Source organism: Cornus florida, unplaced genomic scaffold (genome assembly GCF_030987335.1).
Source record: "Cornus florida cultivar Cherokee Brave unplaced genomic scaffold, ASM3098733v1 CherokeeBrave_3.0.0_Hap2_Chr03, whole genome shotgun sequence".
Taxonomy (NCBI): Eukaryota; Viridiplantae; Streptophyta; class Magnoliopsida; order Cornales; family Cornaceae; genus Cornus; species Cornus florida.
Genome location: NW_026775573.1, coordinates 74,076,949 through 74,099,261, shown reverse-complemented (window position 1 = coordinate 74,099,261; position 22,313 = coordinate 74,076,949). Strand labels below are relative to the sequence as shown.

At 35.1% G+C, this 22,313-nt stretch overlaps 1 protein-coding gene across 1 annotated transcript; it reads right to left on the bottom strand.

Moving 5' to 3' along the window:
• Positions 1 to 4,747, bottom strand: LOC132300782 (endo-1,4-beta-xylanase 5-like). Its single transcript, XM_059798018.1, has 9 exons — positions 4,475 to 4,747; positions 4,279 to 4,367; positions 4,128 to 4,162; positions 3,686 to 3,842; positions 2,467 to 2,639; positions 2,205 to 2,306; positions 1,758 to 1,904; positions 874 to 1,512; positions 1 to 718 (listed from the first exon to the last, which is right to left on the bottom strand). Exons 2-9 carry the CDS (start codon positions 4,346 to 4,348, stop codon positions 383 to 385), a joined length of 1,659 nt encoding a protein of 552 aa, XP_059654001.1. The 5' UTR covers positions 4,349 to 4,367; positions 4,475 to 4,747; the 3' UTR covers positions 1 to 382.
• Positions 4,748 to 22,313: the final 17,566 nt, after the last annotated feature.

The following is a 22,313-nucleotide window of genomic DNA, read 5'->3' as shown; positions in this document are numbered from 1 at the left end:
GAAGAAATTAAAATTTCAACTATGCATATTAAGGCCTATTGGCCATTGCTCTGTGATCTTTTCTTTAGAATGTGCCTTGAATAGGCCATTATAAATTAATTTTTCAGCTCCTATGTACTCCAAAATTATCAAAGAAGAGACATTTTAATCTTAAAAAGCATGGGTTATTTGCTTGCCTCAGGAAATTTGTGCTTCCATAGTGCTTGGAAAATATACACACGGCAGAGAAGTTCATAGAAGATCACAGAGTCGACTTATATTCCATAACCGAACTTCCCCAAAAATTATATTGCGTAGCATGTATAAAGATAGCGGATACTCCCCATACTGTAAGTGATGTACTAGTAGAAAATATGCTTTCTATAGACCACTGTTGTAACAGCTACATTTGAATGTTAAAATGCCTAGTTTCATCACTTCGACAAAGTGAGAATGTTGAATTTGCAATTCTGTTTCCATATTCAACGGCCACCTTGTATTCACCTAAGAACCCAGAGAAGCTATATGAACCATGTTCATCTGTATGACCTTCCAAAACCCCAGTTTGCCATTCTTTCAAAAGGTTGTCAACCACATCACCAGCTGGGAGATTACGGAATTCATTGTCAGTAAGGCACATCTGGTAACAACCATATGGATGTAGGGCAGTCCAAAGCATTATCCCATTTACAGAGGGATGTGAGAAGCACTCTCTCAGAACTTCTTCTAGATAAACAGCCTGTAAAAGAAGCAAATAAAAAGAAGCTCTTATTGATGTTTGTACGAGTGTGGCCTTTTAATTGGACATTCTTCTATACATAAGTTTGAACTTTGGTATGTGAAAATAAAATAGACTGGGAAACTTGGAACATAAGTGACATTATACTTGCTCACCTGTGCTTCCTTGGATAATATTTTGCTGATATCAATCTCTGTAAGCCAAATTGGAAGCCTTAGCGTAGCTAACTTGTCTAGAATGGCTCTCATTAGAGGACGGTTTGGCACTGTGAAGTGACCCTCTAGGCCGATTCCATCCATTGACACACCACCCTGTTTGAGTTCTCTCATCCGCGAAATGTAGGTGTCCACAGTGGAGTTAACATCACTACAAGTCTCCAAGACATTATATTCGTTCATAAACAGCGTTGCCAATGGATCTGATTGGTGTGCTGTCTCGAAGAAATGCAAGGTGGCATTACGGCCAAGCCTTTGCTCGTAGAAATCCCAATGAAGATTTTCATTGCTAACATCCCAGTGTATGAATTCTTCACTATATTTGCTCATTAAACTTTCTATACGGGAGTTGACAGCTGATTGTAGCTCTGAACCTGTTAGGTTACGAACCCATGCTGGCGTATACTGAGGGTCCTCCCAGAAGATATTGTGTCCTCTTGCAATAATTTGGTTTGCTCGAACGAATTCCAACATCTGGTCTGCTAAAGTATAGTTGATCTGCCCTGGTTTAGGTTCTGTAGTGTACCACTTGAGTTCATTCTCAAAAACTGCTGCATTGAATCTTTTAACAAACCAATTCTGAAACAATTCAAGGAATATATTGTTTTAGCTTTCACTGTAAATGTGATCATGGGGCACAAAAACTGGTTTCAAAACCATTGAGGCCTGCCTTACTGGCTAGAATCTCTTTCCCTTTGTAGAATTATAATGTTTGATTCTAAATATTCCAAAGTGATTCATATAAAAAAAAAAAAAAAAAAATGTCTATTGAACATTAGTTATAGCTAGCTGAGGCTTAGATTTAATATATCCACTGCAGTTACCTGATACGGCTTATTTCCAATAATAGTCTTGGCAATGGCAGATCCAAATGGGAAGTCTTTAGACACTTGCTCTACTGTAATTGCTGCTCCTTGCAACCTATCTCCATGTTCATCTGACACATGGATTGTCACGGCACGCTTCCTTTCCTGGTAAAGAATAAAATTTTGGTATTGTTTCATTTTTTTTATTATTCATAAATGTAGCCCTTTTTGGTGCTTAAAATTATGTTTTTACGAAGAGAGATGGATTCAAGCCAAAAAATAAAGAGAAAAGTAGTAGTTCTTGATTGGGTTGTGAAAAACAGAGGAAAAGACGGAAAATTAGAATCTCATAACATTTTTAAAAATTGGACAGGATGTTATGTAGACTTAAATATTCCTTTTATTGTCTGCCTTATTTATGGCAATCAACTGAAGCATAAAAATCTGAATGTTTGTAGCTTTTACAGTGTTTATTCTGTATTGCTGATTCATTCTCCACTGTTGCTCAGTAAATGGCTGCAAAGAAGCCCCAGCAATTGCTATATCAATCTCTTTGTTATCTGAATTCTGCAACGGGAAGAAGGAATAGATCAAACTAAAGTTTGACCTTTTAGAATATTAGTATAATTTGTCATCAACCCTCTAATTCTTCTTTAATCCTCCACATGAAATAAGCCAATATTTGTTAACTGAATTTATTGGGACAATATGGTGAAAACAAATTTACCTGAAAGTATAGTAAGGATATCTTTGATGATGAAGCTAATACAAATCCACCCTTGAGGAATGACCAGCAACCGTGGCTGGCCAAAACCGTCCCAATACAGTTTTGTGTTGTATCCTCTGTCATCAGGCTTGCTCTTACAATAGATGAATCGGCACCATTTATCTTGACCCAACCTATTGAAGTCGAAACATGACACACACTGTAAATAAGTTATGCCTCCTGGAAGCTATTGGCTTAATCATGAGAATGCAGGTTCAAGTCTGTCCAAGATTTTAGAGTAGATGGTCGTATCAGTGCATAAGTTTAAATTGAAACACGTGACGGGCATGAGTAGATATGGTGGTTAACAAAGTCTACCCCTCCCGGCAGCCCACGTTGGATAATGACCTCTTTAAGTAGCAACTCAAGTCCAAAACAATTGGTTTGGCTATATGAACTTAGTCTACTCTTTAAGACATCCATTTATTGGAATATTGTCACAAACATTTCCAAGGTGCAAAGATTATGAAATCGATTGGATTGAAGAGGCATAAAATCATGCTGCCAAGCTGTTCAATTAAGTATCAAAGTAGGAAGGAAGAGGCACAGAAAGAGCTATCGGCTTAATCATGAGAATGCAGGTTCAAGTCTGTCAAAGATTTTAGAGTAGATGGGCATATCAGAGCATAAGTTGAAATTGAAGCATGTGTTGGACCAAAAAGAGGGTCACACGTGAGGGGGCGTGAGTAGATATGGTGGTTAACAAAGTCTAACCCTCCCGGCAGCCCACATTGGATAATGAACTCTTTAAGTAGTAAATCAAGTCCAAAACAGTTGGATTGAATGGATAAAATCATGCTGCCAAGCTGATCAATTAAGTATCAAAGTAGCATCTAATTAAGAAGGAAGAGGCATAGAAAGAGCAAGATTAAGTAGGCAAAAGCAGAGGCAGAGGATTTACATTGAATGAGAAATGTGCTAAAAGAAAATCAGTTCTGATATATCAAAGATGACCAATTTTCTACAAAGATTGATAGATTTAAACTGTGTATATATTGTGCAGGAAGAGCAATATTGGATCATATGACTACAATCAAACAAGTTTAGTCTAAGGGCACCTTAGTTGTTTTTGTAGGGTAACAAGTCAATGTCGTATCGCATTCAAATCCAGTGTTACATAAAATCCTAAAATTGATCATATATGTGTTATGAAAGGAAATTGGAAAAGATGGAACTCAACTGGAAAAGCAGTAAATAGTGCCTTGGGTGAGATGTTGCAATACGAAAGCCGGAACTCGTCCTGTTCCATTATCGTTTCCAATCATTGGTGTCATATCTGGAACCTGGTCTTTGAGGATCCCTCCGTCATAAAGCGCCTCTTCGGGTTGTGCTTTACACTGTTCACCAATTAAACCATTAAGTTTTGTTATCATGTATGTCAACACCAAAATCACATAATATAAAGTCATACAAGTTTTTTAATACTAAATCCTTATAGCACTCCAAATCCAATTAAGAAAGTTAGATACTCAGCACGCGTAGGCTGTGTAGCTTCATAAGTTAATTTCAAAATCAACTTTACTCGTAGTCCAACCATGATTAATTCTATGTGAAACAATAGAGAGAGGAAAATGGAAAATGGAGAAGAAGAAGAGAACAAGTTAAAAATGCAGCCTTCTTACCTTTGTGTAAGCAGTAGAATCGTACAGGGGCCCCTCTGCAGTTTCAGAACACAAAAATTGAAACCCATTAATAAAATCTCATAAGATTCACATTGTGTGTTGTGTGTGTGTGTGTGTGTGTGTGTGTGAGAGAGAGAGAGAGAGAGAGAACCATAAGGTGAAGCCAAGGAATGGCCAATGAGGAGGATAAGAACTAAGAGGCACAAAAATGGAGAGACCATTTCTGCTTAGACTATGGAGCTGCAAAAATAAGAAGAATAAAACATTGTGTTATGTGAATGAAATGAGTTAAATAAACATTGTGTTACCAATGAAAGTCTATTATTCAAAGAACTCCCAAGACGTACGCTGAGACGGAGAGAGGAAGTATCACAAGGGAAACAGTGCAGCAGGTCTGGGTAGCTCCGTGACTGCTCACATGCTATGCCAAGAGCTGCTTCACATATATATGTGTGTGTGTGTGTGTGTGTGTGTGTGTTTTTATTTGGGTTTAATTAATGAAAACATCAACCTTTTCCTCTTCAATTTTTTCTTTATGTTGTCTTCCTACTTTTTCTGGTTAATCACTTGTGCGTGCATGTATGGGCTTCAGCATGTTTGGTTTCCTTTGTTTGTGTGTGTGTGTGTGTGTGTGTGTGTGTGTGTGTGTGTTCATATATGTGTGGGGGTAATAGTTATGAGTAAAACCAACCACATTAAGAAGAAATTTATTCCTTCATTTGACTACACTGATCACCATAACCAACGCAATGTGAAAAGTTGCTGACTTAAGCAGTCTAATTAGATTCCAAGATTTGGGGTCCACCAATGATGTTTTGACACATCAGACAATATAGTACGATTCATTTACACTGGCTTTAAGCGATATGTGCAGAGTTGCTTTTTCCATATGAATAATACAATTGTTTTGTGACAAGTGATTGAGGACCTAAAACTGTTCAAATGAGACCCGTGTTGTTTGCTGCGATTTAGTATTCTCATAAATGATGTAACAGTGTCCTGGCCCATACTATCTTGTCTATTTGGAGTGTCCATTTGCAGTAGCATTTTTTATTTTTATGATAATTTAGGTTAGTTAATAGTTGCGATCAGACCTTGAACTCTCATATTTCTATTTTGAAAATCATTCAGGCATGGCATGTTGGGTATTGGTTTTGTTTTTAGTGTTTTTATTTTTGTCGCAGTGAATTGTGAAAAAAATGCCTTTAAGTAAAAATTATTTTATTTTATATAGTCCCAAAACGTTTTGTTAATAATGGCCAAAAACTTAAACAACAATTTAGTGTTTTTGTTACTGTAGCGATGGATTGTAATTTTTAAAAAAAAAAACAAAACTATTTAAATGACATTTTAAAACTAACCATTAGAGCATCTTCAGCCGTTGTATATATTTTTTTGTATAAATCTGATGTGTCACAATGAATTTATACAAAAATTTTGAATTATTTAATTTGAACTTCAACGGTTGTTTTATATCTTGTGTAAAAATATATCTCTTAATAATAACTAGCCATGTGTCATGCCAAGACTCCACATTATTTTTACAAACTTACTTAATATATAGTTGATTATTTAATGGAATGAGAAAAAGGGATGAGAGAGGAAATATGTTGATCTGACAATGTAAAAAGGTTGTGTAAAATACACAACATTTTACACAACCCTTTTACACATTGGTGATATGACAATGTATCATAAAAGACTGTTGGAGATGGAAAAAATTTACACATCATAGGTGGCCGTTTATATTTTACACAAAAGGACATTATAACAGACAGCTGGAGATGCTGTTATATTTTTCAAACTTACAACATTTTGTTACCAAATATGTGTTCATGTTTTTACTTCAAAAAATCTCTTAACAAATAAATGTTACCAAATATGCTTTCAATTACTATTCAAAACACTCTATCCTCTAAAAAAATAAATATTGTAACATTTTGTTACCAAATATATGTTTATGTTTTTACTTCAAAAAATCTCTTAACAAATAAATGTTACCAAATATGTTTTCAATTACTATTCAAAACACTTTATCCTCTAAAAAAATAAATATTGAATGAATTGATCGTAAATTTTGGGATTTTACGATCTCTTTCCCTTCAAGGGAAGATATTAATTGTAGAGAAAATGGAATTTCCACAATGACTGCAAATCCTTCCGATATCATTTAAAGATACAAATTTTTGTTGTGCCCCCAAAATTTATTTTGGTTCGAATCATTAGCGGAAATAAGCAAATGATATACCAAAATACTGTTGGAAAATATATGTTTCATATGACACTTAAGATATAACAAATCTAATACTAATATGCCATGAGATAATTAATAATACGCTAAAAAATAATTAATTAAATATGTAACTCAATATTTAATTAAACATGCAACTAATGCAATAAAATAATAATAATAAATAAATAAACCTGGACCGAGAATAGTATTGGATACTATGTCCTTAAGACAATGTACGCCCCGCATGGTGCTGACGGATTCTGTGGTGTTTGTCTCTCATGATACAACGGTTTGCATCCATCAATAGGCAGTAGCAGCACTACAAACTCGTGGATACGCAAACATTATCTGTGTAATACTCTCTCTGACTCAAAAATGCATCTATACTATATAAATACTGAATCGGTGTAATTCAAACCAAATGGCTCGGACCAATTTTGATATGACGATGAAATTAGATTAGGGTCTAAGTGACTCAAACCACTTGACCTATGACTTGAACCCACTCAGTTAGATTTAAGTCTAAAGAAGTGAAAAAATCAAAGAAATGAACGATTGAATTATGGCAGCCTAATGGGGTATTTATAGAAATAGAAGTGTTTTTTCGAATTAGATGTGTGTTTTTATCACTTGATACAACCATTTATATGTGTCAGTTCATCATCAGACACACTTACTCTAATAAGTTGTAATGACTTAATAAGTTATATCCGTTGGTTTTGAGGTACATCTCTTCATCACATAATTAACCAATGATCATACATGTTCAGTCCAACACATTTGGTTTTGAGTTATATCTCTTCATCACACAATCAATCAATGATCATACATACATGTTCAGTCCAACACATTTATTGATAACCGATCAAACAATATTCATTTACAAATTTTAACAAATATTTGTTTTGTTTCGAATTAAAACAAAACGCAAATAAAACGTTGTTCTAAATGTTGGATGACACAATCAACCACGCACAACAATCAACTGTGTGGTGTGGACCCGCCACAACTGTGAGTAATCCCCTGTGTCGGGTCGGATGCAAACATTAGTTGTGAATGGTTACTTTCAACACTGACTTACCGAATAGAATAGAAAAATAACTTTAGGACAGTGACTTCCACTTAGGAAAATTGTCATCTAAGTTTCCATAGATTCACATATAATGAATTGAAGTGTGCCTTCACACCTCTAAGTTTTGGCAGTCTGTGGTTGATGTGTTTTTGGGCGTGGATGGTGAATACTGCATAGCATTCATGACTCCAATTGGCACGCCTAGCGTATGATAGAGGGGACCATGTATCAATATGCTAGAATTTTTTTATTTGATAAATAAAGGTATGAATACCTGTACACTTATTCAAAAAGTCGGACGTTGTATCAATTAGGTCACTAAATAACGTTATTAACATACTAAAATATAATGAATAATAATTAGACATGTTTAAAATCTGCATACATATACACATGTTGTGATTAATTATTAATCTTGTTACAAGAACGTTGCGAATCAAGAATACAAAGTAAACACACACGACACAGACACAGAGAATATACAAATTTATGTGGTTCAGCGTTGAGCCATACACAATAGAAAACTACACTCCAAATCCTATATACTAGATTACAAAAGAGTTCTAAACAAGATGAAGATTAAAAAAATATATCAAAACAAAATTTCACAGGAAAAAAAAAAAAAAAAAAAAAAACCTCCAACATCTTCAAATTGAGCAAATAAAAACATTTAGTCAATTTAAACACTAAAGTACCTAAAATTCCTATAAGACAAAATAAAAATTAAAAAATACTAATTCAATTTTTAACGGTATTTTTGGTTTTTGTAAAAAAATATTGGTGAAAATTGAAGTCAACATATATTAGGGGCAATTTGCACATATTTTCAATTGTTATAAATTTGTATGTAATATACTAACTAGAAGAGGGTGTTTTTTTTCCAATTTTTTTTATATAACAAAGGCTATTTTGCACTTTATCATTAAGAAAATAACAGTTTATGATACATTGTAAATAGAGATTGGAGTAGGCTTGCCTTGCTCTATTAGTAAGATTTAAGTACAAAAGTGAACTCGGATTGACAAGTCCATGAGAGTTGGGATACTTACCCTCACTTAGGGGTGGTAAAATGGGTCATGATCCACCAATCTATTTATATCCGTTCACTTTAAAATAGATATGGGTGAACCATTTTAAAATATGAGCCAAAACGGGTGATCCATATTCAACCCATTTTTATAGAGGGTTAAATGGATTGAATATGGGTCACCCATTTTGACTCATATTTTACCCATTATATAAGAGAATCAATTTCACAACCTCTATTTGACTCAAATTCACCTCTTCCTTTCTAAAATTCTCTCCCACGATTCCAAATTCTCTCTCTCTCCCACTATCTCTCTCTAAAATTCTCTCTCTGAGATTCTCTCTCTCTCCCACTATCTCTCTCTAAAATTCTCTCTCTGAGATTCTCTCTACATCATGGACTATTTGTGTATGTAATCCTACGGTTCGAAAGAAACCTATGTTTACATCTATATTTCAACATAGGACAATCTGATTTATTCATTTAATTATTTATTCTATAAAAAGTTTAACAGATGATTTCATATAATATATATATATATATTATCTTACCTTCATGCATGTATAAATATATATAATATCTTTTATAACATAGAAGATATTAAGGGCAAAAATATAATATATACAACATCCAGATTCAACGTATTTAACAAATAATTTTATGCTGTGTTTGGTGTGCATGAATCAAATGAAATGCAAGTGGGAATGGAATGATTTGGTTGTAAATATGAAGTGTGTATGAATGGAATGATAATAACCATTTTAATGTTTGGTTGGACCAATTTAAAATTTAGAATGGAATAAATTTCAAATTGAGTTCTCTTAAATATCCCTCTTAGTAACAAATAAATTAAATTAACAAAATGACATTCTTATATAATTTTTTAAAAATAAATGGTGGTAGTAGCAGTGGTGGATGGTGGTGACAATGGTGGTAGAGGTGGAAAGTGGCAGTGGTGTTGGAAGGCGGCGGTGGTGGCAATGGTGGAAGGTAGCAGCAGCGGTGATGTTGGAAGGTTATAGTGGTGCTGGTGGAACGTGGTGGCACTAGTGTGGTGGTGGTGGAAGGCAGTAGAGTTGGCGGTGGTGGAAGGTGGAAGTGGAAGGCGATGGTGGTGATGAAAGACGATGGCGGCGGTGGTGGTGATGAAAGGCTATGGTGGTGGCGGTGGTGAAAGGCGACGGCGGCGGTGGTGGTGAAAGGCGGTGGCGGTGGAAGGCAGTAGCGGTAGCGGCGGTGGACAAAAGCAATCGTGGCGATGGAAGGTAACGGTGATAAAAGGCGATGGCGGTGGTGGTGGTGGAAGGTGGTGGCAATGGTAAAAGGTGGTGGCGGTGGTGAAAGGCGATAGCGGTGGTGGTGGTGATGGTGGTTGTGGTAAAGGAAGGCACAGTTGGTGGTGAAAGGAGATGGTAGTGGTGGTAGTGGAAAGCGGTTGGCGATGGTGAGTGGTGGTGGAAAGCGGTAGGCGATGGTGAGTGGTGGTTAGGCGAAGACAAGTTAGCTTATTATAGAAATTTTAAATTACTGTATCATAATTTATAAATATTTAATAAATTTCACAAATAAAGTAAGTAATAGGTTTTATGTAAAAATAATTTAATATCTTCCCTTTCTTTTTATCATACCGATCAAAATAAATTATCAATTTTTTCTCTTTTCTTACATCCAACTGAATAAAAAAGAAAAGAATACAATCTATAAGAATAGGGATGTCACATTCATATTTTATTCCTTCCTAACTTGAATGAAGTATTGGAATTTAAATTCTGGTAAGAACAAATTGAGTGTGTGAATTTATTGTCTAGATCGAAAAAATTAATAATAATAATAGATGAGATTGAACTATAGTTAAGTTAACAAATGGACTCAAACAAAATTAGGATAGGCCAGACTATGCTCTATCTTTCATCATAATACAAACACGAACCAAACCTACACAATTGGGCGATGGTGAGTGGTGGTGGAAAACAGTAGACGATGGTGAAAATTGGTGGTAGTGGTGGTGGTGGTGATGAAAGGCGGAGGTGGTTGTGATAGAAGGTAGTGGTGCTTTTTAGACTTGGAACATGAGGGTTTTTTAGACTTAAAAATGGAATGACCATTCCATAGGTTTAGTTGGTGAAATGGGTTTTCATTCCAATAGAATGATCATTCCTACTTTAAATTGCATACTAAATAAATGAATGGTTGGAATGGGCATTCCATTCCATTCCTACAGACCAAACGTACCATTAATGTAATGACCCGGTTCACGGATATTTTTTTTCCGTTGATCTTTTCTTTTTTGAGTTTAGTTTCTCGTTACTTAGTGTCGTCTTAAGTGCTCTGAAATGATTTTCGAGACTCTTTTCCTTGGATCGACAACTTCCTTTGAGGATCGCGTCATTTCCACATTTTCATTTTTCGGACATTATTCAATTTTCGTCCTTTTCCCTATTTTGTCTTTTCCCCGTTTGCCACTTTTTGGCACAACCTCACTTTTTGTGTTCGGAGTTGGTTTTTGACTTCACGTATCTTCATTCTAAGTGGTTTTCATGAAATACGTATCTTTACTTTTGCAGAAAAGTACTATGGTTACTCCCGGTATCCATAGGGGTATGGATGCACAATTTTTCAGAAACATTCTCTTTTCTTGGGGTGTTTTCTATAAATATCTTTTGAAGATATTTTATTTCAGGGGTTTCTAAGAAAATATTTTTGGAAGATATTTTCATTTTAGGCCAGTTATGTAGTTTTCACTTTTTGGAGAGGCCATTGTGCAATTAATGAAAGTTATTGCTAAATGCCTTATTTTGAGACTGGATCCTCGTACGGAATTCACTTTCATTTTTCGTCAAGTCGTGTACTCTTAGAATTTCCTTCTGGTTGTTTTTCTCCAGTTTCAGGGTTTTTGGCCCCGGTTGCTGCCGAACTTGTTCGGGGCATATCTCTCTGTTCGGGACTTGATTTTCGATGTCGTTTCTTCCGTTATTCATATTTTCTCATTTTGGTTCTTTTTTGTTCACGGAATTTTGCTGTTTGAGCGCGTTTGCGAGAATTCCACTTTTCCGGACCCGGCGGGGCCCATTCGTGGCACTTTTTGAGATTTTCTATAAATAGGGGGTCTTCGAATGAAAAATCAGATTTCACTCTCTCTCTCCTCTCTCTTGGCCAGATTCCATGGCAGCTATGGCTGCCACCTTCTCTCTCTTCTTTTGAGCTTCCTCCCTTCAGTAAAAAGTCATAGTGCCTTAGTGTTTTATGTTCGCCTTGGCGAGGCCTTCAATTCCACCGATTGGAATCTCGTTTTGGCCATTTCTTGAGTTCAGTTTGAAGTCAAGTTGTGATTTTGATAGCGCTTCCTTGGGGTTCTTGTTCATCGTGTTGTCCTCGACCAAACCCCGAAGTTTCGTCGGATTCGGAGCGGTTTCATTTTAGTGGTTTTTGAGATTTTCATCTCAAATTGAGGTAGGGGGTATTTTAGGATTATGTATGTGTTGTATTAAGTGTTTTATATGATTATACAACTTGTTTGCATGCCTTGTATCAAATCTAGAAAATTAGTAATATTTATATCTTTGTATAAGATTTAAATTACAAGGATGTATATAACTTAGAATTGAATTGTGGCATGATGATAAATTATACTTTGATATGTTTGTTAACATATATTAAATTAGAATTATTTGAATCAGAATTACACTTTTTATTTAATAATTATCTTTTGTAAAAGTTTAATTCTCGTGGATGTACCTTGCATGAAATTAACTTGTGATATGCTTTTAAATTAAGTCTTGGCATGTTCTTTAGCATACTTTAATTTGAGAGCATTTGGATGAGTATGAAAATCTAGAGATTTTAATTAAAAAGATTAATTAAAATCTATTTTAAAGGTTCCATTGGCTTAATTAAGTTTTTAACTTGATATTGGTGATGATTAGGACTTGTATACTAGCATATGTTAATTTGAGACCATTTGATGTTGTTTTAGAATTTAGGGATTTGATTATCATGATTTAGTCAAATTTCATTTTTATTGTTCAAATGGCCTAATTAAGTTTTTGATTTGGTATATGTAATGACCATGCTATGTTGTTTAACATGGATTAATTAGGGATCATTTGATTGAGAATTGAAACTTAGAGAAATTAATTAGTTTACTTGATTAATTTCTGTTTTTATTGCATTATTGATTTAATCATGAGTTTGGCATTGGTAGTATGTTTAAAGCATGATTTTAGACTTGTATTAGATTCTTCAGTTTATGTTTTCAATATTGAATTATATTGTTATAGCGTGTAACGAATCGCACACTGAAGATTCGACATGTGATGTTATTATAGCATATAACGAATCGCACTCTGAAAATTCAACATTGTCATCCTATAGTATTTATGGATTTAGAGTATGTATTGTGTGGTTTCAACCTACTTATGCATGGAATGTAGTTTCGTACTTTATATATTTTTCATATATATAAGTTGTTAGCTTATTTATTTTGAAGTCACTTGGGACATTGTTATTGTGATATGGCTAGAGTTTGGCTCCAGTGCGGGAGGTATGAGTTCTCCCCGTTGAGATAATGCGCACTAGGGTGGTCTTCCCAGCGGGTTAGTGCCCGAAATAACCATTTAGGTCTTGGTACTCCGAGATTTGATATCCAAGTATTCCACTATTTGATTTCGCATTAAACTCCAAGTTGACAACCAATGTTTAATTGTGACTTGTGGTTTTGGTTATTGGCGATTTAATGTTGTTGAGTATATTTATGCATTATGATTTTGAATGAATCATAGCATACTTTTAATGTTGTTAAGTACATTCATGTTTAATGATTTTTATTGAATCATTGTAAACTTTGATGTTGTTGAGTACATCTATGCTATGTTGTTTAAATGTGACTTAAGAATGATCCTATAGATTCATTTAGAACATAGACGTTAGGTAGCATTACCCACTTTGGTTGTTTTCGCATCTTAGATTTCAAGTTGATGACTTTGAGAATCTATATCTTATGCTAGAAATGATCTAGGGTAGCTTAGGATGCTCCCTGAGTCTGACCCTTGACATAAACGTTAGGTGGCATGAGCTCCTTTAACATGTTTCAACTTAAGGTGATAAAATTGTAAAATGCTAGGTCGATGCATGCTCATTTCCTACTAGTAGCTTTATGTTACTCATCCACGTAGTGGGGACATTTTTCAGGTACATGAATCAAGGTTAGAGATTCTCATCATGCTTGGATGATTTGAGGACTTGAAGGGTTCAATTCTTATGTAGGTTGGCTTGAAATACCGCTTATAACCTTATTTGTCAAATGTGTATATTTGATTCTAAATTTGTAATGTGTGCCTAAGCACGCTTTTTTATTCTCATTTTATGTATATGACATGAGGCCAAGGGCCAAACTTATTTTGGAATTACATATTTGTCATAGATGTTAAATCTTACCTTTAATGAGAATATATGAAAAATCATGCGTTTTAGTATGCTATTTTGCACCGGAGCGTGCATTGTGTATGAAATTCATCCATTAGCATTCATTAATCATGCATGAAGTGTGGCCAAGGGCCAAATGGCATTTTGAAACCATTTCATAATTTTGAGTTCCAAGTTTTCATTCCAAGCTTCATTTTTGTCATTTTGGCCGTTGGGGGGGTCGTATTTTGCATCGGCGATATTTTTAAGCCATGGACCATTGTAGCATATCCTATTCGGTAAGTTAAGTTTACGTGCATGATCGTTTTCAAGAAAAACTTCTTCTTGGGTGAAATGACCCTCCTATGGACTCATTTTGCATTTTTATTGCATAATTTGGTTTAGGGGCATTTTGGAATTTTTCTTCAGGAAATAAATTCCGGCCTCAATATGGTCACTTAGAAAACATGATTTTAGGGGGGGTTTCTTCTTCGTATTTTTCCAGAAAATGTCATCTTTACCGGAAATCTATCGCAAAGTTCAGCTTTCAGTTTTGCATTTTAGCAGCTTTTTGACCCTTATGACCTGATTTCATGGAGGGGCATTTTGGGCATTTCACAGCCAGTTTTTTTCGTTTTCTTTCATGTTGTCAAGTAGAAAGCTCAATTTTGAGGGAGGTTTATTCTTTGTGTTTTTCTAGAAAATGTCATGGCCCTCAAAAACCCAATTTTTACCGAAAAACCCCTGCTGCCAAGTTTTTGTTAAGTTGTGGTACAAGTGTGCGGGTCAAGTGTACGAGTGGAGAATCTCCTAACCGGTTACATGTGCATGGGCAGAATACTGAACTCTCTATTTTTGCCTCCTAACCCTAACCGGTTAGATGTTCTTGGGTTGGTTCCTTTTGACCGTTTTGCCCTTTTCTCTTCCGTTAGTCATATCTTCTTCATCCGGACTCCGAATCAAGTGATTCTTGAGTCTAAGTTCATTGATTTTTTACTGTCTTTCCAATAGTGTGCTTGGTAGCACCCACTTTTATGTTAGAAATGACCTTTTTGCCCCTAGGTTCGTTCTTGTCCGTTTTTGAAACGCCGCTTCCGCATTTGTTTTCTTTGGGTTCCATGACCTCATTGAGGGTCACATTGGTGTCTTTAGAGACGTGTTGCATCTCTACAAACCGTTGTTTCATCTCTTCCTTCCGCATTCTGGATTCGTAATCGGATCTACGTTTAGTTTATCACAGGACGCACTGGCTTAAAAACCAAGGCCGTCACAATTAATGAATACAATGCTTAAAATATATTTTTGTATTAATACATTCCTAACACTTAAAATTTTAATTTTATCAAAAATACCATATTGTCAGTCGTTCATGCCCATTACTTGGGTTGGACCATTGTCGTATTTGCCTCGTTAAACTCGTTCCAAGAGCTAGTTATATTGGAGTTATGGGCTAGGCTAAGGATCCCATTCTTCGTATTAGGTTGGGTTACAATATGATGAGCATTGAATATTGCATATTCGAGCCCCTAAATATATGTATGTTAAGACTTAAAGTGATACTTCTATCCATTGTTAGACTGATTTATGTTTATTTCGTGTTTGAAAGTACTTTCCCAAAAAACAAGTTAAAACCATGATTTTATAATGAAAAGACTGATATTGAAGCTTACAAGGTCGTTGTGGGTTATCTAAAGCAAACTTTGAGTAAAAATGAAGAGAATTCTGGACCTATTTCAGTATTTTAGGTATAACTTTTCACTTGAAACTCTAAATTGAGCAAACTCAGCGGCTTTAGAAAGAAGATTCGAATCCTGATGTTTTTGTCTCTAATAGCCATCTCCAAATTCGCACTCTAAATGGGTCAAAATCGCGTGGGCTCGAGCCCTATTCTTGAAAGCCCAAGCCGTGTACCTAAAGCTCGAGCTTTAGGTACCAAAAGCTCGAGCCTTAACCCAAAAATCAAGGATCGAGCACCATAGAAGGGGATTGAGCACTATTAAAAGGAAAAACCCAAAAATATTCTAAGTGTTGATGGAAAAAACGCTTCGAAAAATATTAGAAGAAATTTGGCTAAGTATAGAAGTAGGGATCAAGCACCATTCCTGGAAGCTCGAGCCCTGTACCGAAAGCTCAAGCCTTAGGTACAAAAAGCTCGAGCCTTGTACCCAAAGTTCGAGCTTTGTTGTTAAGTAAGAATTTTCAAGTTGCGGGATTTGTTCTAATTCAGTCATTTACCCCAGAAGACCTAAAAGCCTATCCAACCCTTATTAGAAGTTAATTCTTCTATAAAAAGAGGCACAAGGCCATCATATCAGGTCTCTCTCATATCTCTTTCTCACGGTGGCTTTTAGGGTTTTGAAGAAGAAGATTCAAAAGGATTTTTGGCGGTCCATGGCAATGAAGACCACAACACAGATGATATCTTGCGTCGTCATGAGTAGCTAATTCCTCTCTTAGGGCATTGATGTAGCACAAATCCGAATATTATGATTTGATTGTTCTGTACTTTGGGAATTTAATATATTCTGTATTTTGATTACATGATTTTGGGCAATTGACTTAATTCAATTGGTTTTTAATGAGTACATAGTTTTTAAATGATTAATACATTGTCTTAGATTTAATTATTTTTTAATTATATTCAACCCATTCTTATTGGACGATATCTGGCGGAACCCTGTCGGACATAAGAATGGAGATCATGCAATGGTGTTCAAATGTTTTTCTTGAATGAATGTTTTCATAATCTATGGCTACGGAAGACGAGTTATACTGTAAAATTAGTTAGAAGTAGATAGGTAGATAATTCGTACCAACCGAAGATAGGTTATAGTTAATTGAAATTCATGGAACATCTCTCTTTAAATCTAAATTAAACGAATGTTATTGAGTTTAATTCCATATGATACATAATTCTTGAATTCCCAAGGTTAAACAGTTGACTATAGTATGAGGTTTGTGGTGAAGTCAACCCCTAAGTATTTCTTTTCTTGATCTCAATCCTATTATTCCGTTTATTTTATTTTATGTTATTGAATTGCAGCACAATACAACAAATCAAATCTTCTTTCTAAATGAAAATAGTATTAATTAAAGACTCGATAAACCACCATAGTCCTTAAGGTTCGACACCCTCAACATAGCCCTATCCTACAAGGATTCGTTTTATTGCGAGTGGTATTTTATTATTGATAAATAAAAACACACGTCAATTTTTGGTGCCGTTGCCGGGGACTGTGTAACGGATTTGTTGAGTTCGAGATTAATTCTATTTGAATTTATAGTTTTAGGACTTTCTGATAGCTCACCTTATTTCTTTTGCTTTTCAAGTGCAGGAATCTAGCGGCCAGGACGAAGACGCATAAGGAATAGTAGCCTCAATTTTAGGACTTTTTGTGAGTTTTTGTTGTTTTTCTTCACTTGATTTTTTTTTTTTTTTTTTGTTACTACTTGTTACCATTTAACTTAGTTTAAATTGTTAGGAGAATTCTCTAAATTAAATATGGCTAATAATGGTGATGATCCAAATAGAGCACATGTGCCACAAGCACCTATTCCTCCACTACAACCACAATTGAGGGATCATTTCATTCCCACCTCATATCCCCTTGTTGCTTTCAATTTCCACAATCTGATGCAACCCACTTTGAGATCAAGTCAGCTATGATCCAAATGCTTCTAACTTTCCATGGATTTGCTACTGAAGATCCCTATAAGCACATAAATGAATTTCTAGAATTGTGTTCAACTACCAAGTTGTCCACTCTCTCTGATGATGCTTTTAGGATAAGACTCTTCTATTTTTCTCTCAAGGACAAAGCTAGAACTTGGTTGTACTCCCTACCTCATAATTCCATAAGCACGTGGGATAAGTTGCAACAAGAGTTCTTGAAAAAATACTATACTGTGGGTAAAACCACATAAATGAGAAAAGAGATTATGGCGTTCTCCCAAATCCCGGGTGATCAACTCCATAATACTTGGGAGAGATACAATGATCTTCTGAGAAAGTGTCCGCAGCATGATATTGCTAAATGGCATAACCAAGTTTTGTCAGCTATCAATACTCTTAGTTCTTCTCAGCGCACTCCTCTTTACCGAATGAGGTATGTTTTGTCTGTGCTAATCCATCTCATTATGCTAATAGTTGTTCTCTCTTGGGTCAATCTTTTGAAAATCCACAAGTGCAAACTAATGCTGCATTCTCCGGTTTGGGTTATAATCCAAATTCCAATACTTATAACCCTAATTGAAGAGATCATTCCAAAATATCATGGCAGAATCAAAGCCAAGGCAGTGCTGTTCCCCAATCTTAGGGACAGTATCACAATTCATCCAATCCTCTACAAAATAATTCTTTCAATCAATCTTCTATCTACTGTCCTCCTCAATTTAGGAACCAAACTAATCCTCATCCTCCTCCTCCTATGTACTCGTTTGAATTTGAAGAGAAGGTTTTGGCTACAATTAATGATTTTAATTCCACCACTCAATTAATACATTCCCATTTCCAATCTATAGCCAAGATAGAGATTCAAGTTGGGCAAATAGTTAAAGTGTTGACTCGAATAGAGGAAGGAAAGATGCCTAGTCAACCAATTGCAAATCCAGTCAAGTAAACTTACATGATTGATGAGACTAATCCTTCAAGTTCTCATCATGAGCAAGTTAATGCCATCACTACTTTAATGAGTGGAAAAATCATTGATAATCAAGTTGAGGAAAAAGAGGTAGAAAAAAAGAGGCGTAGGATTCCCATTAATCCCATTCTTCCAATTCCACATCACACAGATGTTCTCTTACATCCTACTCCATCAAGCTCTAAAGGAGTTGAAGGTGAAGTCACTTCTTCATCTACTCCCAACCTTGAGATAGCTTATGAGCTAAAAACGCCTTTTCTTGAACGTCTCAAGGGACTCTCTTACTTTGGTAAGTAAGGGGAGAAAATCCAAGACATGATGGATGTCTTCAAACAGGTAAAAGTCAATATTCCTCTCCTAGATGCTATCAATCAAATCCCTGACTATGCTAAATTTCTGAAAGACTTGTGCACTCAAAAGAGAAAATCAAAAAGCCAAGTTTCTAAGAAAATCTATCTCACTGAGCAAGTCATTGCAATCATTCAGCATAGCACTCCTCTTAAGTTCAAAGATCTTGGTGCTCCTACCATATCTTGCATCATTGGAAACAATGTGATAGACAGAGCACTTCTTGATCTTTAAGTGAGTGTTAATCTTCTTCCTTACTCAGTGTATGAGCAATTAGGCTTAGAAGAGCTTAAACCCACATCAATGATGTTGCAACTTATTGATCGATCTATGAAGCAACCACGTGGGATCATTGAAGATGTTCTCATTAAAGTGGATAAGTTCTATTTTCTGGTTGACTTTCTTGTCCTGGATACAGAACCTGTCCATGATCCCAATCAATATACTCCTGTGATCCTTGGTCGTCCATTCTTTGTTACAGCGAATGCCAACATTAACTATAGGACTAGGGTTATAGATATTTCTTTTGGGAACATGAAACTCAAATTAAACATCTTTAATGCCACTCCATATTTGTCAGAGAAAGATGAGTGTTTCTTTATTGATGTCATTGACGAGGATTCAGTCACCATCTTTCCAAAAAAAGATCCTCCTCCTTTGATTTCGAGTCCTCCTTGTCCTTCTTGTGAGTCTTCTCACAAACTTGAGCCTAAGCCTCCACCGGATAAACTTAAGTATTTTTTCTTGGGTCTTGATGGAACCACATTGGTTCCTCCTATTTTGAATTTCATAATCACTCATAGGACTAATTTTGGGATGAGGGAGGCAGTTGAATTGTTGGATACAGGCTAAGGAGTGGTGTAAAGTCGAGCTAGTGACGTTAAACTTAGCATGTTATCGAGCTATCGACGTTAAACTTAGCATTTGTATATTTGTACCATGGTTTATTTTTATTCTTTTCAGTTTTTCTAGGTTTTTAGTTTATTTGTTTATTTTTCTTTTATTTCTAAATTAGGTTAGTTTAGGTTTGTTTTGATAAATAAATTAAAAAAAAAAAAAATTGACTTATGCATGATATATATATATATATATATATATATATATATATATATCTGTTTTACTCCATATACTTGATACTCTGATGTGTAACGACCCGGTCATTTGCCTTCTTTTCCTTTTTCTTCAAATTTTACGAATGAATTTTTTTCGTTTAACTTTCTTTTCTGAGCTCTGCTTCATGTCGCTTAGTGTCATCTTGAGCGCTTAGAATTAGTTCCTGAGACTCTTTTCCGTGGATTGACAACTTCCTTTGAGGACTGAGTCATTTTCACATTTTTCGTTTTTCGACACTATGCGCTATTTCGTCCTTTTCCCTATTCTGTCTTATCTCTGTTTGTCAGTTTTTGGCACAACCTCACTTCTCATACTCAGAGTTGGTTTTTGACTTCACGTGCCTTCATCTTGAGTGGTTTTCACGAAATACGTATCTTTATTTTTGCAAGAAAGAACTCTGGTTGCTCCCGGTGTCCATAGGGGCATGGATGCAAAGTTCTTTAAAATTATTTTCTTTTCTTGGGGTGTTTTTCATAAATATCTTTTGAAGATATTTTATTTCAGGGGTTTTTAAGAAAATATTTTTGGAAGATATTTTCATTCTGGACCATAAGTGCAGTTTTCACTTTTTGGAGGGGCCATTGTGCAATTAATGAAAGTTATTGCAAAATGTCTTGTTTTGAGCCTGGATCCTCGTACAGGATTCATTTTTACATTTTGTCCAGTTGTGTACTCTTGGAATTTCCTCCTGGTCGATGTTTTCCAGTTTCAGGGTTTTTGGCCCTAGTTTGCGCCAAACTTGTTTTGGGCATAACTTTCTACTCGGGACTCAGTTTTTGATGTCGTTTCTTCCGTTATTCATATTTTATCATTTTAAATCTTTTTCATTCACAAAGTTTTGCCATTTGAGCGCGTCTGCTCAAATTTTACTTTTTCGGACCCGACGGGGCCCGTTCGAGGCACTTTTTGAGATTTCTATAAAAGGGGGGTGAGATATTTCATTTTTTATCTTCTCCCCTCTTCATGCATGACCTGGAGCTCCCATGGCAGCCCAAGGGGTGCTGCCATCTTCTCTCTCCTCTTTTGGTTCACTTTTCCTTGATAGAAAGTCTTCGGCCTTAACGTTTGTTGTTCCCCTCGCTGTGCTCTACCTTTCCCCCTTATTAGAATTCAGTTTTGACCATTTCTTGAGTTTAGTTTTGAGGTCAAGTTATGATTTTGATGGGGCTTTCATGGGGTTTATGTTCACGGCGTTGTCCCCGACAAAACCTAGTAGTTTCGTCGGATTTGGAGCCGTTCCATTTTGATGGCTTTTGAGATTTTCATCTCAAATTGAGGTAGGGGATGTTTTAGGTTTAAATTATTGTTATATAGCATGCTTTTGATGCTTATAATACTTGTTTGTATGATTAAATATAAAATCTAGAGATTTTATTATTTATTTTTCTTGTACGGGATCTAATTTTTTCGGTTGCTCATGACTTGGTTTAAACGTGTAGCATGATTTTATATTGCCCCTTGATATGCTCATTGTCGTGTATTAAAATTGGAAAAGTTGAATAAGTATTAAAGATTTTATTTAATATTTATCTTAGGTGAAAGATTAATTCACATGGCCTTAACTAGCTTGAAATTAATATGCGTTAGCATATTATATTAGGCCTTAGCATGCTCTTCAACATAGTTGAATTTGAAAGTAATTGGAGGTGTTTTAAAAATTAGTAATTATTAATTAATTTGCCCCGAATGCACTATTCACTCTATTTGAATTCCGACTTGATATTCTTGATTTACATACCATATAGCTTCACATACATTTGATTTAGACTATTCAGTTAGATTTTGAAACCTTTTATTTAATTAAATTCCATGTTTAAGATTTAATCCTCATAGTGATATACAACTTGGAATTGTATTGTGGCATGCTAGAAAATTAAGTTTTGGTATGATTGTTCACATGTATTAAATTGGGATTTATTGCATGAGAATTGCAACTTTTGTTTTATATTTAACTTTAGTGAAAGTTTAATTTACATAGGTGTAACTTGTATGAAATAAGCTTGTAATGTGATATTACATTAGTCCTTGGCATGTTCTCTAAGATATGTTAAATTGAGAGTATTTGGTTAAGTTTGAAAATCTAGGGATTTTAATTAAAAGAATTAATTAAAATCTATTTAATGGTCCCCTTAGCTTAATTAAGTTTTTAACTTGATAATTGTATTAATCATGACTTGTTACTAGCATATATTAATTTGGGACTATTAGAAGTTGCTTTAGAACCTTGGGATTTAAATTAGCATGATTTAATTAAAGTTCTACTTTGTTGTTCCAACAACTTAATTGAGTTTTAGAATGGATATAGGTGATGACCATGCCATGTTCTTTAACATGTATAAAATTGAGGTTATTT